This window comes from Pristis pectinata, chromosome 21 (genome assembly GCF_009764475.1).
Source record: "Pristis pectinata isolate sPriPec2 chromosome 21, sPriPec2.1.pri, whole genome shotgun sequence".
NCBI lineage: Eukaryota > Metazoa > Chordata > Chondrichthyes > Rhinopristiformes > Pristidae > Pristis > Pristis pectinata.
Window position 1 is genome coordinate 35,570,717 of NC_067425.1, and position 19,305 is coordinate 35,590,021.

The 19,305-nt window shown below is 48.9% G+C and overlaps 1 protein-coding gene across 2 annotated transcripts in view; it reads left to right on the forward strand.

Moving 5' to 3' along the window:
* The window catches only part of atp2a3 (ATPase sarcoplasmic/endoplasmic reticulum Ca2+ transporting 3), a 167,204-nt gene that overhangs the window by 105,666 nt on the left and 42,233 nt on the right, over nucleotides 1–19,305 (forward strand). For both annotated transcript variants that reach the window (XM_052035821.1, XM_052035820.1), the window contains exons 9-10: nucleotides 16,111–16,199; nucleotides 18,290–18,392. In XM_052035821.1, the coding sequence (XP_051891781.1) occupies nucleotides 16,111–16,199; nucleotides 18,290–18,392 (192 nt within the window). The remainder of the gene's footprint in view (nucleotides 1–16,110; nucleotides 16,200–18,289; nucleotides 18,393–19,305) is intronic.

Below are 19,305 nucleotides of genomic sequence, written 5' to 3' on the forward strand. Positions count from 1 at the left end.
AGTGGTAGGTTCCTGGAACATGCTAGGTGATGGAAGCAGATAATTTAGTAGCATGAAGAGCCATTTAGACAGACCAGTTGAACACACAGGGTATAGAGGGATATGCACTATGTGTAGGCAGGTGGGATTAGTTAGATTGACAGAAGTGGTGGGGCAAAGGGCCTGTTGCTGTGTTGCACTGGTTGATGTTCAACCACTTTCCTCACTGGCCCTGCCACCTTCAATGATCTACACACATCCCCCTTGTCCCTCAGTTCTTTTGCACCTTTTAGAATTGTGCCCTCCAGTTTAGTGATTAGTAAACTCCAACTCTTAAAGGTTCAATCGTTTTTAGGCCTGCCATGTTTACTGGAAGATTTACTCTTTGCCCTGTCCTGATATTTCTGTAAGTCACACGTGGAAGTGTTTAAAGGAAATTTTAACAAAAAGCAGGCAACATTTTAATGCTTCTCCCTGGGTTTGTTCACAGTTCCCCTCCAGCGCTTGGTCTCTAACTCCTGGAGATGGTAGGCCAGTCCTGTGGGATTGCCAAGCCGACACGTAACGTGGCCTGCAGGGATAAGCATTGAGAACTCACAGGAGTCTGCGCATCACTTGCGGCTCCTTTATAAAATCTGCAGTAAAACACGATGTAATTTCACCAAAATTAAACCAAAATACCATTCTCCTCTCTTAATTCTCTCTAGCAGGAATGCATAATTAGTTCCTGCCGTGATTTACACTGTGCTAATGATTGACGCTGCATTTCAGCGGACTGACCATTCATGTTTGATTACACCTGAGCCCAATCTTGTGGCCGTGCACATATCTGTTGTGCAGTCGTGCTGATGTTACCGTTTCAGATGATGGTTTATACTTTAAACTGCTGACTCCCAGAGCCCAGGCAGTGCTCCGGGCCTGGACTTGAGGATCTTCATGACTTAACTGAAAGGATCCACTGTTGCCAAGCTTTTGTCCGCACCAAGCTCAGAGGGAGGGTGTCGGTAGGTGACACCAGCTGCAAATCTTTGTCTGGAAGTAGCTGGTGAGAAATCTGAAAGGTTCTTCACCCTCTTGCACTGGCGATTGGTCTCGGGTGTTGCTGGTAGTGGCAGTGACCACTGACTCTCACTCCAGCACTGGGGCTACTGACGTTGCCGTGTCTCTGTGCAGGTGAAGAACTTCCTCGGGGTGAGGGTCCCTGATCGGACCGGGTCAGTAAATTTGCCAAGTTACATTGGTTCCAAAATACTAAAATCTTTAAACCTTTTAATAGTCCTTCCAGAACTCCAGAATTGCAAAGTTTCTTTTCGAATCATACAGCACAGAAACAGGCCCTTCGGCCCACCAGGTCTGTTCTGACCACCCATTTGCGCTAATCCTATTCTCACCCATTTTAGTTGCCCCACATTCCGCTCAACTCACCCCAGCTTCCACCACTCACCTACACACTAGGGACAGTTTACAGCAGTCAGTTAATCTTCCTACCTGCATGTCATTGGGATGTGGGGAGAAACTGAAGCACCCAGAAGAAACCCACGTGGTCACTGGAAGAACGTGCAAACTCTAGACAGACGGTGCCAGAGGTCAGGATTGAACCCGAGTTGTGAGGCAGCGACTCTACCTGCCACAACACTCTGCTACACAGGTCTTCTGCAATGTGATACAGCCCTTTACCCTTCAAGTGGACAGGCAAGGAAGCTCTCTCCTGTTAATAAATGTGACTCACTTGATGGCCAGTTCTACTGTTGGCTGTTTTACATTGAAAAGAATGAACAAACTTGTATTTATTTAACAAATTGTTTCTGGACAAATATGAGAGCCATCTTTCCACAGAATTGTGACATTGATCAGATGATTGGCTTCTGTGATGTTAGTTGGGAGAGCTGTTGGTGAGGACACTGGAGGTAACTGCTGTGCTTTCTGTAGTGTTGTGGGGTCTTCTGCATTCCTCAAACGTGCCTCAGTTTAGCATTGAGCTTAAATTTTTTAAAAATTTTATTTACAGCATGGTAACAGGCCCTTTCGGCCCAACGAGTCCGCGCCGCCCATTTTAAATCCCCAAATTAACTTACCTGTACATCCTTCTAATGTGGGAGGAAACCGGAGCACCCGGAGGAAACCCACGCAGACACGGGAGAACGTACAAGCTCCTTACGGACAGTGACGGGAATTGAACCCCGATTGCTGGCGCTGTAATAGCGTCGCACTAACCGCTACGCTATCTGCCCCTCCATCCAACTAAGGCTATTTGTTCCACAAACTGGGCAGCAGGTGCAGCCCTCCACCAGAAGGACATCCCAGAATTTGGCTCTGGAGTGAGTTTTGGAGCCGCAGTCTCTGAGTGAAAGTTGACTCCAGGGGTGTTCAAACCATCCTTCAAATTCCTCATTTAATCAGGATTCCAATGAGTAAACACTTACCGTCCTTAATTGAGGATTTCTTTGCAACAGCCCAAGGAAGTTTAACACACACTGAATGCAAGCTGAGATTAGGGTAGCCCCTGTGCCCTGCTTCATGGATGAGGGTGCCTAACTAAAAGCCAGCTCTAACACCGGGTGACATTCTGCTGCAGTAGGTAATGGAGTCCACCCCTATACCAGTTGGAGCCTTACATCAACATTCAGCTGGAGAACCAGCCACAGCACCAGAAACTCCTGTGGGACACTCTTTGCTAAGTCATGGTTTTTCTATCAGTAGAGGGGCTAACAGGACTGGGAAATAAAGTTTTCCTCACTTTTCCTACCTAGCCCTGGACGAGTGTGTGACGGTGCAGTGATTGAGTCCTACGTCCTCACCTTAAGTCTGCCCGGAGGTAGATTAAGGCAACTCTCAGCATCCTGTGTGTTGGACGTACCAGGCAGTCCCACATCTATCCAATGTGTTCCTTTTGTGGTTATCAGACTAGTAGTTGGAGGAAAACTAAGTTTTGCAAGTATTGTATTGTAATGGGACAATTAACTTAAAGTGGTGTGCTGGTAGACACTCACGGTCATCAATTCACACGCCGCTTTCTGATTAGATTCTGATAAGGTTGCTGCTTTGAAAAGATTCTCAAACTATAATTCCTGTGTTTTATCTCATGACCATCTCAAAGCTTGTTGCTGCAATGCTTCCTCTGTCGTACAGATCCGATGATCTTATCGAGCAAAGGCAATTGTCATAATTACTGACCTATGGAGTTTGTATCATTCAGGATCCTGCCCATGTCCTCAGCCCGAGTGATGTGTTAGCATGATGGTGTGGTTATTTTACTGAATTGAAACCTCCCTTGGAAACTTTTAGGGAGACCTTATCTCTGAGCTGAATGTCAGTAAAAGTTAATTGATTCTGAAAATGAAATATTGATCAGAGATTCATCTTGTGTAATGTAGCAAGTAATGTGTAAGTTGGGTTGACAAGGCAGTGATGAATGGAATGGATTAAAAGGCCTCTTCCATTTACTATTGTGTCAGAAATCTCCAGGAGTAGTTCCTGCCCAGTAGCTGCATTAACGGCAGCAGGTCCTCTGGGAGGAGTATGTTTTGGGTAATTTGGTAAACCAATTTTACCTAATCCTGGTCAATAACACTCGAATGCAGGATTTCATCATGTCCCCCTGCTGTTGTTGAGATGAGATGTTAAATGTCAGTGAATGTAAAGGGCTGGAGTCTTCAGTCCCCATCACTGACTGTGCTCAGCCCCTGGCCTATGGTGTCGTCAAGGCAAGCCGATTTACAATGTGCTGGGGAGGAGCTGGCTCCCATAACGTTACATGGATCCTCTCTGTTGTTACATGGACGCCTGGACGAGGGTAGCAGGAGCTTGGGAGCACCACCACCTGGAGGTTCCCCACCAAGATGCACACCATGTTAATGTATGGTTGGTCCTTCATTGGCACTGGGTCTAAATCCTCCTGTCCCCAAGGCAGTACCTGCACAGCCTCCAGGGTTTTGTTAACATCTTTGCTCGTCACCCGGGAACAGGCCCCAAACCCCAACCATGCATGTTGAATCTGATGTAGTGACTCAGCCGTTATTCTCACAGGCTCTGTTCCACCTTGACGAGGAGGGGAAGTCCCATGGTCTATAACACCACGAGGCATAGGAGCAGAATTAGGCCATTCAGCCCATCGAGTCTGCTCCTCCATTTAATCACAGCTGATTTTTTGGTTAAACCCCATTCTCCCACTGTCTCCCATAACGCTTAAGCCCCTTACCAATCAAGAGTCTATCAATGTCTGCCTTTAAATACACCTAATGACTTGGCCACTGCTTTTAAGGTATTTTTGAAAGCAGTCAGGGGTTGAATTTGCCCTCTGAAGCGGTCAGGATTTTAGTGGGGATGGCAGAGAAGGCAGGGTAATGGGGCCTCTGCCCTTCCCTCTCCCCTCTCCACTCTCCCCTCACCCACCACCCCCATCACAGCACCCGCATTCACTAAACAGAACTCGTGACACAAAGGTCTGACACACATCTCGTGGACCAAGTCTGACCTGGAAAATTCATGAAGCAGAACGCATGAAGCGAAGGTGGAGGAGGCGGCTGGTGGAGGGGAAGTGCCCATCCCGCTGACTCCATCTGACACGCCCGTCCCAGTCACGGACAGCGCCGGGCAGAGTGCGCACCGTGGCTGGGTCAGCTCCCAACCACTTCACTACCCCCTCCTGACTGATGCCAACCCTGGACATTCCTCGAGGGGCCATCACATCAGCTCCCGAGCCAGACATCCATCCTGGCCACCCCAATGTTTAACAGGTTTAGAGACGAAACCCTTCTTTCTCTCCTCCTAAATTGTTCACTCTCCAGGATAGTCCTCGGAGTGATGTTTTTACCTCTGCTTTCATCACCTCTCCCTACCAGAGACTGGCATCATACTTGGGGAATAGCCCTGAGATGCTTAACCACACACAGAGAATGCCCTGTACTCTGCTCTCTACAAGCCAAAAATATTCTTATTCATTTTGGGTTACTCTTTTGGCTGAGCTAAAAGCAAAGTTTCCAGTTCCTTGGCTAGGCAGGCACGGTAGTGTAGCGGTTAGCGTGATGCTATTACAGCTCCAGCAACCCGTGTTCGATTCCCACCGCTGTCTGTAAGGAGTTTGTACGTTCTCCCTGTGTCTGCGTGGGTTTCCTCCGGGTGCTCCGGTTTCCTCCCACATTCCAAAGACGTACGGGTTAGGAAGCTGTGGGCATGCTACAGAAGCGTGGCGACACTTGTGGGCTGCCCCCAGAACACTCTACACAAAAGATGGATTTCACTGTGTGTTTCGATGTACATGTGACTAATAAAGATATCTTATCTTAGTTTAATCCCTCCCCTTCACTGTAACTATTGCAGAAGTGTTGATCACTGCATCCATCATCCCTGACACACAGCAGGTCCTGACTGGGGTCTGACTGAGCGACCTGTCCTGCGCCATGTCCTTCTCTCGGGCCAGAGCGCACCCTGTCGTCACAGGGTCATTGTGGGTGTTGGTGGGAAGGTCAGATATATTGGTTGTAATGTCCATGGGTCCTGCAGTGCCTCAATCACCCTTTATTCAGGTGTGTGAAATGGTTGAGCAGAGCCGGCAGTATTTTCACAGCAGTCAATGGATGACTTCTTCTGTTTTGCTTAAATAGGCATCGGTCTTTTGCTATTTATGTATTTCTGCTCCAGCACAGTACAGTAGAAATCCTATAATCCACTGTCCCATTGTTTGGAAGTCCTGGTAGTTTGGTACCTGGGGGCTGGGCCCCTGTTTGTGTGCCCCTCATAGACTCACTGGGGCCCTGTCTTCTGTGCTGCTTTCTTCACAAGGGTCCCATTCCTACACTTCCTTTAACTTACAGGGGCTTCATTTCCAATGCTCCATTTAAACTAACTAAGGCCCCTGTTTCCTGTACGCCTTTTAAACACGTTGGGACCCAATGTTCCACGCTCCATTTAAACTAACCAGGGCCCCATTATCTGTGCTCACTGGGGCTTTATTTACTGTAGTCCTTTTAAACTCACTGGGCCCTGTCTTCAGCGCTCTCTTTAGTGCTTCTTCACTGGGTTCTGTGACCTGATTCACTGGAGAAGTTATCATACTACTGTGTAACAGCTGAACATAAAGTGAGTTAAGAATGGGTTGGTTTGTTGATAGGAATAACATCCAGTACTTTGGAAAATGTGCCAGTCCAACACCACCAATGCCCCATGGGTGTCAGGTTATCAGAGTTGAACTGTACTCAATAATAAGAAACATCTTGCATCTGTACAAGGTCTTTCACGATTGCAGTGTACCCTGAAGTGTTACACAGCCACTGCAGTACTTACTGTGCAAGCATAGTTACTATAGCAATGTAGAAAACAGAGCAGCCGATATACTAGCAACAAGCCAGCACAAATAGGAATGAGATGAACAACCAGATTTTTCTCCCTCTCGCATTCCCCCCCCCCCCCCCCCCCCCACCGTGACAGTGGTTGAGGAATACACATTAGCCCGCCGTGGATTTGGTTCCCGCAGCCCTCCCCTGTCCCTCCCCGGGAGAGGAGGCAGGCCTGGGTTTATTCTCCTGTGAGACGGTGCAGCATTCCCTCAGTACTGCAGTGTGTGACGGGTGAGGTGCTGCACCTCTGGAGGACCACCCAGTGCCAGCGCCTCCCTGCTGCCTGACCTTGGTGACACTTCATGCCACACTGACTGCAGTGAACCCCTGCAAACTGAGGGAAACAGATGAAGTTCTTCTCGATTATTATATTTTTCAGCAAAAAAGCCTCTGCGTAGTTCGGTCTCCGACACTGTGGGTACTGAACGGTTGCCTGTACCTTCCCTGCACTGTGCCTTTCTGTTCCCACCACTGGCAGAGTGAGGCCGATTTCCTTGCTGCCGGGATTCTGTATGTTCAGTGACTTGTCACCCACTCTGCTCCCACACCCCTCTCCGCCAACCCCAGGGTGAGGGTGGATGACAGCTACACGTTCTCGATGGCCCCTATGCTGAACTTCACGGAAGTAACCTAAACCCTGGCAGATGGTCTGTCCACACGGTGTGTGTTACCCTCCCCCACTGGGCCTCCCCTCAGTGAGGGACATTTACCCCTCAGTGAGGGGCAGTTACTGCGCCTACAGCTTGCACCTCCCCCTCACTGAGAGCCTGTTACCAGTCTAAGTTGGTATTCTGTTATCCTCACTGACTGCTCCTAACTTTCCTGTTCCAAGCTCACCCCCCCCCCCCCCCCCCCCCCCCACCCCCCGGCTCTGTGTATCGGAGGTCGTTCCCATTGAGCCTCGCTCCGGGTTTATAAGCGGCTGTATAACAGCACTCAGCAGCAAAGACCGGACACAGTCGGCCAACCATCGCATATTGTCCGCCCTCCCCACAACAACAACCTGTCAGGAAATGGTGTCAAGTCTTTGATGCAAGGATTCTGTCTCCCAGAATTATTCCACATTTCCAAGACTTTTCTGGCTGCTGCTGTTGTTGTTGAAATAAAGTGACAAATGAGGTACAAGCTGAGCCCAGCAGTGGGAAGCTGCAGTATTTCCTGTTTATTAGGATATAACAAGGCAAATATTTTTGGCTCTTCATGGATAAGTAACAAGAAATGTTGAAGTTGTCTCTGTTACCACACAACACTCTGTGGGAGTAATGTGTTTTCATGAATGGCCAACAACAGCTACCCCAGACTCGGCTGTCCCCAGCAGACCATCTCCCCAGAGATGGGCCTCATTTCCAGCAGGCTCACCCCAGAGACCGAGGGCTCCAGCAGGCTCATCTCTGAGACCGGCAGCTCCAGCAGGCTCACCCCAGACTGAGGGCCCCAGCAGGCTCACCCCTGAGACCAGCAGCTCCAGCAGGCTCACCCCTGAGACCAGCAGGCTCACTCTGAGAAGTGTGCGTGAGGAATGAACGTTCAGTATAATGTGTCTGTCTTCACCTGGTGTCCTGTCTCGAGTGACCAGGAGACAGATGAGTTTACTACCTTCTGTGGATTCCTTTATGAACACCTGGAAGCTGGATGATACACTCGACACAGTTTCTTCCCATCAGGGGCATCGTGTCGGGTTCTGCACATCACAACTGGTGGGTTTGGAGAGAAAGGAGCTACTGGAATGTCGCCAGGGATGAGGGATTACAACTGCTGGCTGAACTGGGGAACTGACGTTGTTCTCTTCACAGAGGAAAGATAAGACATAAGATATCTTTATTAGTCACGTGTACATCAAAACACAGTGAAATGTACAAACTCCTTACAGACAGCGGCCGGAATTGAACCCGGGTCGCTGACACTGTAAAGCGTTACGCTAACTGCTACACTACCGAGCCTGGCACGGGTTGCTAGCAGTGAACAGTGCAGCCAGGAAATAAAACGACTTTTGGCTGCAGAGTGGATGAAGAGGGAGCGCGGATTTAAAGTGAATACCAAAAGACTGTGGCTGCTGGAAATCTAAAACAAAAAGAGGAAATGCTGGAAACACTCTGCAGGTGGGAAGAGAAGCAGAGCTTAAGGTTTCAGGTCGAAGACCCTTTGACAGAGCCGCCCCGAGATGAAGTGTTTCCAACCTGAACTGTCGGCTGTTTCTCCTCCCACAGAGGCAGACCGACCTGCTAAGTATTTCCAGCATTTTCTCTTTCTCTTTGCATATTTATAGTACTTGGCAAACAAACCAGAGGCGATAAAGCTTGTGCAGTGAAAGGTTGGGTTTTGTAATGTGTGGCAGCAGATTCCGTAACCGTTGGCAACAGTGAATTGGATAATAAAGAAAAGAACTGCAGGTCTATGGGAAGCAGTGGAGAGTGTGGTCAACTAGATCACTCTTCTAAGGAATCACTGCACACTTGATGGGCTGAATGGCCTTCGATGCTGTGTTAGTCTTTAACCCTGTGAAGGCTGCCTGACTGGTACTGGAGAAGAGCATCTCTGAACTCCTGCCGTTTCACTGGGATGTTCCTCTGATCCAGAACTAAGCCCTGGGCAAGTTCTGATTTACTGTTCAGTAGTATTGTTAACACTTGTTTCAGTGACCCACTTTTAACTGAGTTTGAGTGAGTGGTCAGTTAATCTGGTGTGAGTAACACCAGCGAGAGATCACTGCGAGTGACAGAGTGGGTTTAGATGTTCAGCTGTAAGTGAACACGTTGAGGTCCTGCCACTGAGTGAGCTGCTGAAACAGGCCAGACCATACCTAGCTCTGGGATCCTAGCTGACAGGATGGGTTCCAACTGCAGTCGCTCCCTCGCTACCCTGTAGCTCTCCTCCACCCGTTACTCCTCGACCTCTCCCCTTCACCCAGCGCACAAGGGGATCAGCTCCGTACAACAGTGGTAGCCCACACCGCCCCGTCCTGGCTGTGATTGCCGACAGAGTCAGGGCCAAATCAACACATGAAGTAACCTCTGTGCACGAGCTCATGGTACGAGGCTGGGAGCGAATGCCTGGGCTGCTCCAACGTGACGAGAAGCCTGCAAAACGAGGGCAAATGACAGCTGTGTATTACACTGGGGTTCGGGGGGCCGTGAGAGAGCACTGGAGCCCGTTCCCCCTCTACAGGGGCTGAAAGGGAGCACTGGAGACTGTTCCCCCTCTACAGGGGCTGTGGGGAGCACTGGAACCTGTTCCCCCTCTACAGGTGATGCACAGGGGTCGTGGGGGAGCACTGGAGCCCATTCCCCCTCTACAGGTGATGCACAGGGGTCGTGGGGGAGCACTGGAGCCCATTCCCCCTCTACAGGGGCCGTGGGGGAGCACTGGAGCCCGTTCCCCTTCTACAGGGACTGTGGGGGATCACTGGAGCCCATTCCCAAACAGAAGGTTGGGGGAAGGAGGGCTGCATCTTGCCCGTGCTCTACGCATCAGATAGTGCAACCGCACTCAGCCCAGACACACCACGCAATGACTGCAGCCAAATAGGACCACGTGCAGGCAGAAGGGGTAAGGTGTCACTAGCTTAATTAGTTCAGCACAACATGGTGGGCTGAAGGGCCTGTTCCTGTGCTGCAGTGTTCTGTGTAAATGCAGGGCGATCTCCGCACCATTCTGCCCACTCGTGCATGTCTACGATCCCCTCTAATTGCCCAAGCTTCCCCAAGCAATCACCTAGAAAAGGAAGAGCATCCAGAGCTGGAAACATCAGTCGTTGCATCCACTGGGTGGTGCGGGGGTGAAGGAGCTGTAACGCACCTTCGCAGCTGGGTATCTCCATCGTGGGACGTTACTTCCTGCTTCTGACCTCGTGATTTTAGTCAGCACTGTAACATTGGGCCAGTGCAACATTTGCACCTCCCCTTGCAGTTCCCCCGCACTGATTGGAGTACGCGATGGCTAATAAATTCTCAAATCATCGCTCCAATCTGATGGTGAAATTTAAAACTTTATTTATGCAGCACGGTAACAGGCCCTTCCAGCCCAACGAGCCCGTGCCGCCCAATTACACCCACGTTAACCTACTAACCCGTACGTCTTTGGAATGTGGGAGGAAACCCATGCAGTCACAGGGAGAACGTACAAACTCCTCACAGACAGCGGCCGGAATTGAACCTGGGTCGCTGGCGCTGTAATAGCGCCTTGCTAACCGCTACACCACTGTGCCTGCCTCACAAGAAATACTAGCTTACTGAAATATTCAGGTCAGAAACAGGCAGCAATGTTGGAGACACTCAAATTAACGGTCGCAAAATAAACCATCCAGCCACCTGGTTCATGCTAGCACTTAGGTACCCGCTCCTATCTCAAGAGGCAACTCGGTCCCCAAAGCCGGACTTTATTTGGTGAAGCCCTGCACCACATCAAACTTCCCCCTCCAGAAGCAACAAGCCCCACGCCCCCCCCCGCCCCCCCCCCGGAATGCCCCCCCCACCCAGTCTTGCTGGCTGTCAAAGCTTCCAAAATAATCTGAGTAACTGTTATTCACAAGCATTTAAAGATTACTTAAAATACTATCTAAAGATTATCTAATGTTATTTAAAAATTAATTATACCTTTCAAATACTTTTAAAATTAAATATTTACATGTTTAAAAATAAAAATTATTGCAACAATTAAAAAGAATGAAATTCATTTATGGGCATTTAAGTTAATTACCTCTCACCCTGAAAGCTGTTCCTCTCCCCCGGAATGAATCTGGTCGCAGGCTCGGTGGGAAACCGCTGCAGCTCTTCAGCAGGTTTGCACGGCGCTGAAGGGCTCTGGGGAAGCCTGGACCAGATCCCTCCACTGGCCCTCTACGTGTGAGCAAGGCGTGCACTAGCTCAGAACATGAAACAAGAACAGAAGTTCCCAGATACACCTGGCAGCTCAGAGCACCTGTGGAGAGGGGATCAGAGTTAACTCCAATCTCAACTGCTGAGGGTTTCTAGCAATTTGTTTCTTATTTCAGATTTTCACCAGTTACCTTGCTTGCACAGGGACTGGTTGAGGTAAACCATCAAGGGAAAGATGGATATCTGCAGTGGGAGAGTGTGTTGATGGGGCAAGATGTGGTAGGGTGAAAGACAAATATACCATGGACTAGATGGGCTGAACTGTCTTCCTCAGCCATCATTTCCATGGTTCACAGGTAGTCGCACACATCAACCCTGATGGCCTCTGGTGCCAGAAACTCAGGAAGGGACACTGGGTGATGTTGCCAGCTGTACTGAGCTGATACTCCTTGAGGGTGGTCATAGCTGACTGGGTGCTCAATCCTTTAGTAAGCAGGGCAAGCTGTGCTTTTAAATAGCACGTGCATGATTTCAGGACAAACCAATGCAATTTACAGCAACAAAACGCTTTGATGTGAAGTCATTCCCCTGATGGTAGTTAGTTTGTGCACGGCAAGTCCCCACAAAGAGCAATGCAATAATCTCTCTTCATTGATGTTGATGGAGGTATTGACCAGGGTGCAGGGAAAACTCAACTGTTCCACTGCCAAAGAGGCAGGAGAGATTTTGCGTTCAATCATGAGGCCAGTCAGGCCCCATTCAAATGATGGCTCCCCTTCCTCAGTGCCACAGTGGAATGCCAATCTAGGCTTTGTGCTCCAGTCTCCAGTGGTTTGGAGCTAAAGGAACGGTGATAGCAGTCAATAACACAAGAAAACAGAAGCAGGGGTAGACCACTCAGCCCCTCAAACCTGCCCCACCATTCAATATGATCATGGCTGATCTACACTGGCCTCACCTCCTTTTCTGTGCCAGTTCCCCATAACCCTCAATCCCTTGATCTTTCAAATACTTATCTATCTACACCTCAAATACATCCAGTGATCCAGCCTCCATCACCCTCGGGGGCAGAGAATTCCAGAGATTCACCACCCTCTGAGAGAAGATAACTTCTACACATCTCGGCCTTAAAAGACCGGACCCTTATTTTGTTGCGTTGCCCCCTCGTTCACGACTCTCCCATTAGTGAAAGCAGCAGGCTATGCGGTTGCTCGAGTTGTCCACCCTTCGACGAGATCCTGGCCAGTCCGATCACTGGCCAGTGATCCCCGCCCTAAGTCAGATATGGTGACTACTGGTAGCAAAAACCACCTGCTCTTTGGAGAAGGGAAAAAACCATCCCAACCCAATCTGCCTTCTCGCTGACTCCAGCCACAAAGCAGCATGGTTGAGTCTGAACTGCCCTCTGTAATGGTCTGGCACACCACACAGTTCCAGGGCAATTGGTGCTGGGCAACAATGTACACCTCCTGTGGGTAAGGAAATTGTAGGTTGATACCACAGTCCAGCACTGGGGGAGTGCTGCACTGTCAGACGCTGCACTGCCGTCCTTTGGTTGGGGCAGACTGAGGTTCCTGTCCACCTTTGGATGCAGAAAATCACTTGACATCACTGGAGGAAGAAGCAGACCAACACCTCTCCCCTAAAGGGGGTTACTTTAGAAATAAATTCCCTGTATCAGCTCATTTATTTCGTTGCTCTTATTGGCAGCTTGCTGTGCACAAATTAGTTGTCTGCTTTTTTCCTGCGTTACAACGATGTGAAAAGTGCTTCATTGGCTGGGAGTGATCAGAGGCATCCTGAGGATACAGAGATCCTGTACAAATGCAAGACTTCTTAATTCAGTGTATAAAGCTCTAAATCCATGTTAACACAAGTGTTATCCATTACAAGACTTAATAGTTAAATCCATTTGGAAATGCAAGTACGTTCCCATCCCCATGATGTCAAAGTTTCTGCAGTAGAGTCCAGAATGAAGCAGTAAATCACTCAGCCTTTGGACAGCGTGTTTGTCCATGGGTTTTGTCCAGGGGAGTCGGACTGTTTCCCACGCAAGTCGCCTGACCCTGCAAGAATTGCCTTTTCACCTCGGAGATGTAATTCCACATCTACGGCTAACCACGGTTACGTCAGGTCTTTGATCAGCTGCTGTACCCCATGTGTTGCTCACCGTGCAGATGTTAACAGGAACAATTAATCCACCAGAGCTTTACCTGGTGCTCACTTACAACCGCAAACTCAAGAAGAGGCTCCTGTCTGGAATGCTTCTCTTTTGAAGTACTAAACACATTGGAGAGTAAGGCTTGTGGTGACCACTGGGATGCCCTGCAAAAATTACCAAATCAAGAAAGAATTTGTTAGAACTGTGGCATTTTGCACACATGGCCATGTGCTACAAAGGACCTGCACCTTCCCATCAGGAGCTGATGAGATCTCTCAGCTACTGCATTGTGGAAGTGCGTCGGTCTTGGTTAGTTGTTAGCCCATCCAGATTCTCAAATGTGTCTCCCTCTGCAGATCCTCCTTGGTGAAGTACTCAGTCTCAACCTCCATGAACGGTTGAGAGGATGGTCATAGACTTGAAGGAGATACGGAACAGCTGGCAGAATGTACGGGTGGATGCCAGCTGAAATTTAGTGCTGAGGAACGTGAAGTGTCAAAGGCGCACACTGACAGATGTTCATTAGAAGTGGAGGGGCAGGCTGAGAAAGTGCTGACAGAAAGTATGTAGGATCCCGCCTCTTGAAAACAGAGGCAGAGGATGCAAGAGCAAGGAAATGATGACGAACCTTCATAAAACATTGTTCAGCCACTACTGGAAGACTGTGCACAGTTCTGGAAAGATGTGAAGGTTTTGGAGAGGGTGCAGATGAGATTTAATAAAATGATTCCAGGGATGAGGCACTTTAGTTGTGTGGATCATGATGCAGTAGTATATAACTTTGGTTAGGCTGCACTTGGGTTCTGGTCACCCCATTACAGGAAGGATGTGGAGGGTGCAGAAGAGGTTTACCAAGCTGCTGCTTGGATTAAAGGGTATTAGCTATAAGAAGAGGTTGGACAGGCTTGGATTGTTTTCTCCAGAATGTCAGAGGTTGAGAAGTTTATAAAATTATGAGAGGCACAAATAGGGCAGATAGAGTCTTTTTCCCAGGGTAGAAATGTCAAATACCAGACAGAGTCGCTTTAAGGTAAGAGGGGAAAGTTTAAGTGAGATGTGCGGGACAAGTTTTTTTACACAGGGAGTGGTGGGTGCCTGGAACAGGCTGCCAGGTGTGGTGGTGATGGCAGGTACAGTAGTGATGTTCAAGAGACTTTTAGATAGACACATGAATGTGCAGGGAATGGAGGGATGTGGATCGTGTGCAGGCAGAAGGGATCAGTTTAATTTGGCATCGTGCTTGGCACAGACATCGTGTTCCTGTGCTGTACTGATCTGTGTTCTGTATGATAGACTGGAGAAGCTGAGGAGGTTTGAGGGGATCTTATAGAGGTATTTGGAAACGTGAAGGCTCTGGGCAGAGTTGAAAGAAACTGTAGTGGAGGGATCAAGACCAGGAGGACAGAGAAGGAACCAAAAATTACACGAGGAAAAACATGTTTACACGCGGGGTGGTTGGGATCTGGAATGCACTGCTAGGGAGTATAATGGAGGCAGATTGTAGTGTTCAAAGGAGAGCTGGATAATTATGAGAATGAGGGAATGCTCAGGGTTACGGGGAAAAGGGTGGTATTGGATTGGCTGGGTTGCTGTTACATAGAACCACTTGGGATGTTGGGCCAAGTGGTCATTCTGTGAAGGGACCTCTGGTGACGAGGTTTCCATTATCCAGACCACTGCAGGCAGAGGCTGGCAGATACTGTGTGAGGACATTGCTGTCACAGTGCACACCCTTCAGTTCCCATCTCCTTGCTGCTCCCCACACTACGTGCTCCTGGTCTTTCTGTGAGTTGCAGAAAGCTCCAGCTTCCCCTGTGGAGAGGCATGTGAGTGGATATCATGCTGGCTGCAGTGTCACCTATACATAGTTGCTGGCTCAGTCTACCCTGGCTAATACTGCACAGAAACCTACACGATTTCTACAAAGACTAGTTTTCCACTGATGAATTCTTGTTTTCCCAGAACAAACACCCAAAATTTTGGCTTCAGGTGCACCACACTCAAGACCAGTGTTGGTACCACCCAGATTTTGAACGGGCAGTGGCTGGGTCTGTTAATATGGGGAGTGACAGGTGGCTCCCCCACACGGAGCTCCTGATGTCTGACATGCGGAGGGAGCACTGTGACCACGCAGTGGTAGAGCTGCTGCCTCACAGCGCCAGAGACCCGGCCTCGATCCTGACCTTGGGTGCTGTCTGTATGGAGTTTGCTCCAGTTTCCTCCCACATCCCAAAGATGTGTGGGTTGGGAGGTTAATTGGCTGCTGTAAGTTGTCGCTAGTGTGTGAGTGAGGGGTGGAACCTGGGAGGAGTTGAGGGGAATGTGGGGAGAGTAAGTTACAGGGCAGGTTACTGGGGGATGGGATTGCACTGATGAGCCAGCATAGACGAGATGGACTGAAGTGTCTCTTTCTCTGTTATATAGAAATATGGGAAAGACAAATCCAGGGTGAGGGAGTTGGGGAGGGAGTGAAAAACAAGGAAGTAAGTGTATTGAACATGAAAAAATCAATAAATAATATTTGCATCAACGACCACTGGGACTTGGGGATATAAATGAGGAAATTGCCCTTGAAAGGTTAAAGGGCTGTGGTGGTTCTCCATGGTTGAGTAGAGTATGTGAGGGGCAGACTGCAGGGCTGAATGGTCTTTCCTTATTTTATATTCCTTTCTGCGCATCGGAGGGACTGTTCGGGATCGAGAAGGTGAAGACGGGAAGCACGAGCCTCGAACTGCCACATGTTGTGTGAGGGAGCTGGGAAGGAATGGGTTGTCTGGCACAAGGTGGGTTTTAACCTGAATCTAATCTCCCTGTGTCTCAGATGTTTGTCGTTGATACAGTGGTGGGGGATGACTGTAATCTGCACGAGTTCAACATCACGGGATCGACCTACGCCCCAGAGGGAGAAGTGTGAGTATACCCAACTAACGTCTCCTCCGCTCCCTGACTATCACCCATTGCCAAACTCGGCACCAACCGACATCTCCTGAGGGTGCCGATGGCACTGAGTGGTGATTTGGCAAGTGGACCACTGGCTTCACTGAACGGCTGGGTGTCGGATTCCTCAGCCTATCGCCTGGCCGGTGATGTGTGACCTCAGTTAATGCTGGCAGAGCCTCAGCGGTGAGGGATTTGTGTGTGATCAGGCATGGCCGTTGGGAGAGGGGTAGTGGGTGGGGCAGGTTGTGGTGCCGGGGTGGTGAGTGGTCCTGGGTTATGAGGGAGGGGTCCTTGAGGCTGCTTCGGCCTTGGGGAGAGTTAGTAGGGAGGCTTGAAGCGGGGTGGGGAAGTGGGTGGGGTCTGGACTGTGGGGGTGAGGGTAGAGAGTAGGGCTGGGGTTAACGATGATGGTATTTGCCAGCGCCAGAGCTATCTGCAGAGACGTGCTGATCCTACCAGTACTCTGACCTGGTGTGAAAGGATGGGTTGCAGTGGTGAATTGGGTGGATGGTTGGTGGGAGGCGGGTAGCTGTGTGTGGTGAGCAGTGAACAGTTCCCAAGCGCTGGTGTTGGGAGTAAGGAGCTTCGAACTATACACAACACCCAGGGAGAAAGTGATAAAAATGTGTTCATTGGTACAGTTTCTGTTTTTCCCTCATTCAAGTGGAGTGACCTTAACAAAGTTGGGAATACAAGAGTTTGAAGTGTGAATGCAAATCCCTTGTGGGTTATTTTCTTGTTACGGAGCAGACCGGGAGAGTTGACACCCCTTTCTACAGTCAGTGTGTCCCTCGCTGTGAGACTTCAGCCACAGGACAGTGTTGCTTTCCTGCATTTACTCTTGACGTACTCAACGTTAAATTCAGTGGACCTACCTCAAACATAGAACATCACTGATTGTCCTTTCTGCAGGCTCTGTGTACAACACCGTCCCCAGATGGTGCTCGGAGCCTGACTGAGAAGTCTGGTGAGGAGAGCGTGTAGCAACAGCAGCTCCCTGAACCTGGCAATTTTATCCCATGTCTCCTCCCTCTCTCCCTCCTTCCCCTCTCCCCACTCTCCACCCCATTCTCCCCCTTCCCCCCTTCTGTCACCCCTTTCTCCTCCCCTCTCCTCTCCCCCCATCCCTCATTTCCCTTCCAGTCTCCCCCTCCTCGTTGCTGGCAGCTCTTGTTCCCCTTCACTCCCCACCCCACCCCCCCCCGCTCCACACCCCACCCCTTGCCCTGGTTCCTCCCCCTTCCTCTGTCCACTACCATATGGCCGAGGCAGAGAAGCACTCCTGAGCCAGCCTTGTTCTTGCTGCTACTGGGAGGACAGGTCCTGACGCATTCTCGTGCCCTTCATCACTGTGCTGTCGAAGATTAATGTCTTGTCTCCTTCTGTAAACAGTGTAACATAAAAAGCAAAATCCCACAGATAGCAGAGTGATGTAGGAAATATGGCTCAGATAGCAGCTCTGGACTGAACACAGCTGTGACATCAGCTCCTCTGTCTGCAACCTTCCCTCTTATTGTTTGATGTCACATTTTGATGGCCCAGTTACTCTGCCTTTGGTGTCTGGTTAAGCCTCACTGTGATCCCACGTTAAACCTGTAGTATAGTCAGTGCTGGGAAGCTACGGGGTTGAGTAGGTAGGTGAGATGTGAGCTGACTCCACCAGTTTACCTCATGTACAACAGCTCCATATGATCCAGAAAGAGCATCATGCCCCAAATTGTCCAGGGACAGAGTATTGTTCTCTGTCCAGCCTTGCATTGTGTACACACTGACAAACCCACAAGTGTGTCGGCAAGTAGTAGAAAACAGGAGATGATGGTAATGTGGGGAGAATAAAATGGGATTAGTGCAAATGGATGTTGATGGTTGGGGTAGACTTGTTGGGCAGAAGGGCCTGTCTCTGTGCTGTATGACTGTATGAACGTTTAATTCTGAGAGAGCTGAGCATGAATATATAAATCATTGCTCTTTATATTGGTGCTATTTACTGATAAAACTCAACACTGTCCTTGCAAGTAAAATAGCTGCTGATCTCAATGCAAGTATGTCTTTCTTTATAGACTTATGGGGGATAAGCCCATTCAAACCAGTCAGTACCCTGGACTTGTAGAGCTGGCTACTATCTGTGCACTGTGCAATGATTCCTCTCTGGATTACAATGAAGTGAGTATAAGTGTATTGGTTTTATTGCTGACCATTAATTCACAGATATAAAGAGAACCTGCTGAACAACCTTCACCTTGTATCCAGGTATGGTGTACTTCTCTGGAAAACATGTGACAGCTTTATTTCACACTCAATGACCATGTCTCTTCAACACTCCCTCCGAATGTGTCACTCTCATTGTATTGAATACTGGTGTGTGAGTGTGTGTGAGTCAGAAGCAAGGTTCTGGATTAATCTTGTATTTTATAACATCGAATGACATCCATCATTTCCTACGGGACGTAGCCTGAATCTTAATTCCTTAGATCTCTATTATAGAAGTGACAAATTTTCTTCTCATTCTCCAGTGAATCATGCCACTGTGCTGATAATTTAAAGCCTGATTTTCAGGCTGTTAACCCACTAACTGCCACTTTGAGAACATAGGCAACCCACTGGGTGCCATGACTTCTCCCTTTTGGCCTTGTTGACTTTGTGGGTTGGGTTTAGGAACTGCCTTCGTTAGACTGCACCTGTTTCAGTAGAAGACCATCTCAAAACAAAACAGCCTCTCATCTTTCTCACTGAAAGTCTGGTTTCTGCTTTAAAGTCACCTTGCTGTTCTCCTTTACAAAGCGTCTCAATATCATTTCAATGCAATTTTAATGCTCTAATTTTATTTTCATTTTATTGAAAATGTGTTGAAATTTAGTGCACATTTTGTTTACCTGGTTCAAGCACATGCACACAGCCTACAGAACCTTGCTTCTTGCCATCATATTCTTGTCAACCTTTGGAGCTTTTCCCTGTGAATGTATCTTTGTCTACAATTTTCACAGAGCTTCCAATGAAAACTGGTCATGGGGCAATTACATCCTCTGGCCTGTGGAACAACCACTTTGCATTTCCAGTGAGTCAGCCCAACGTGGGG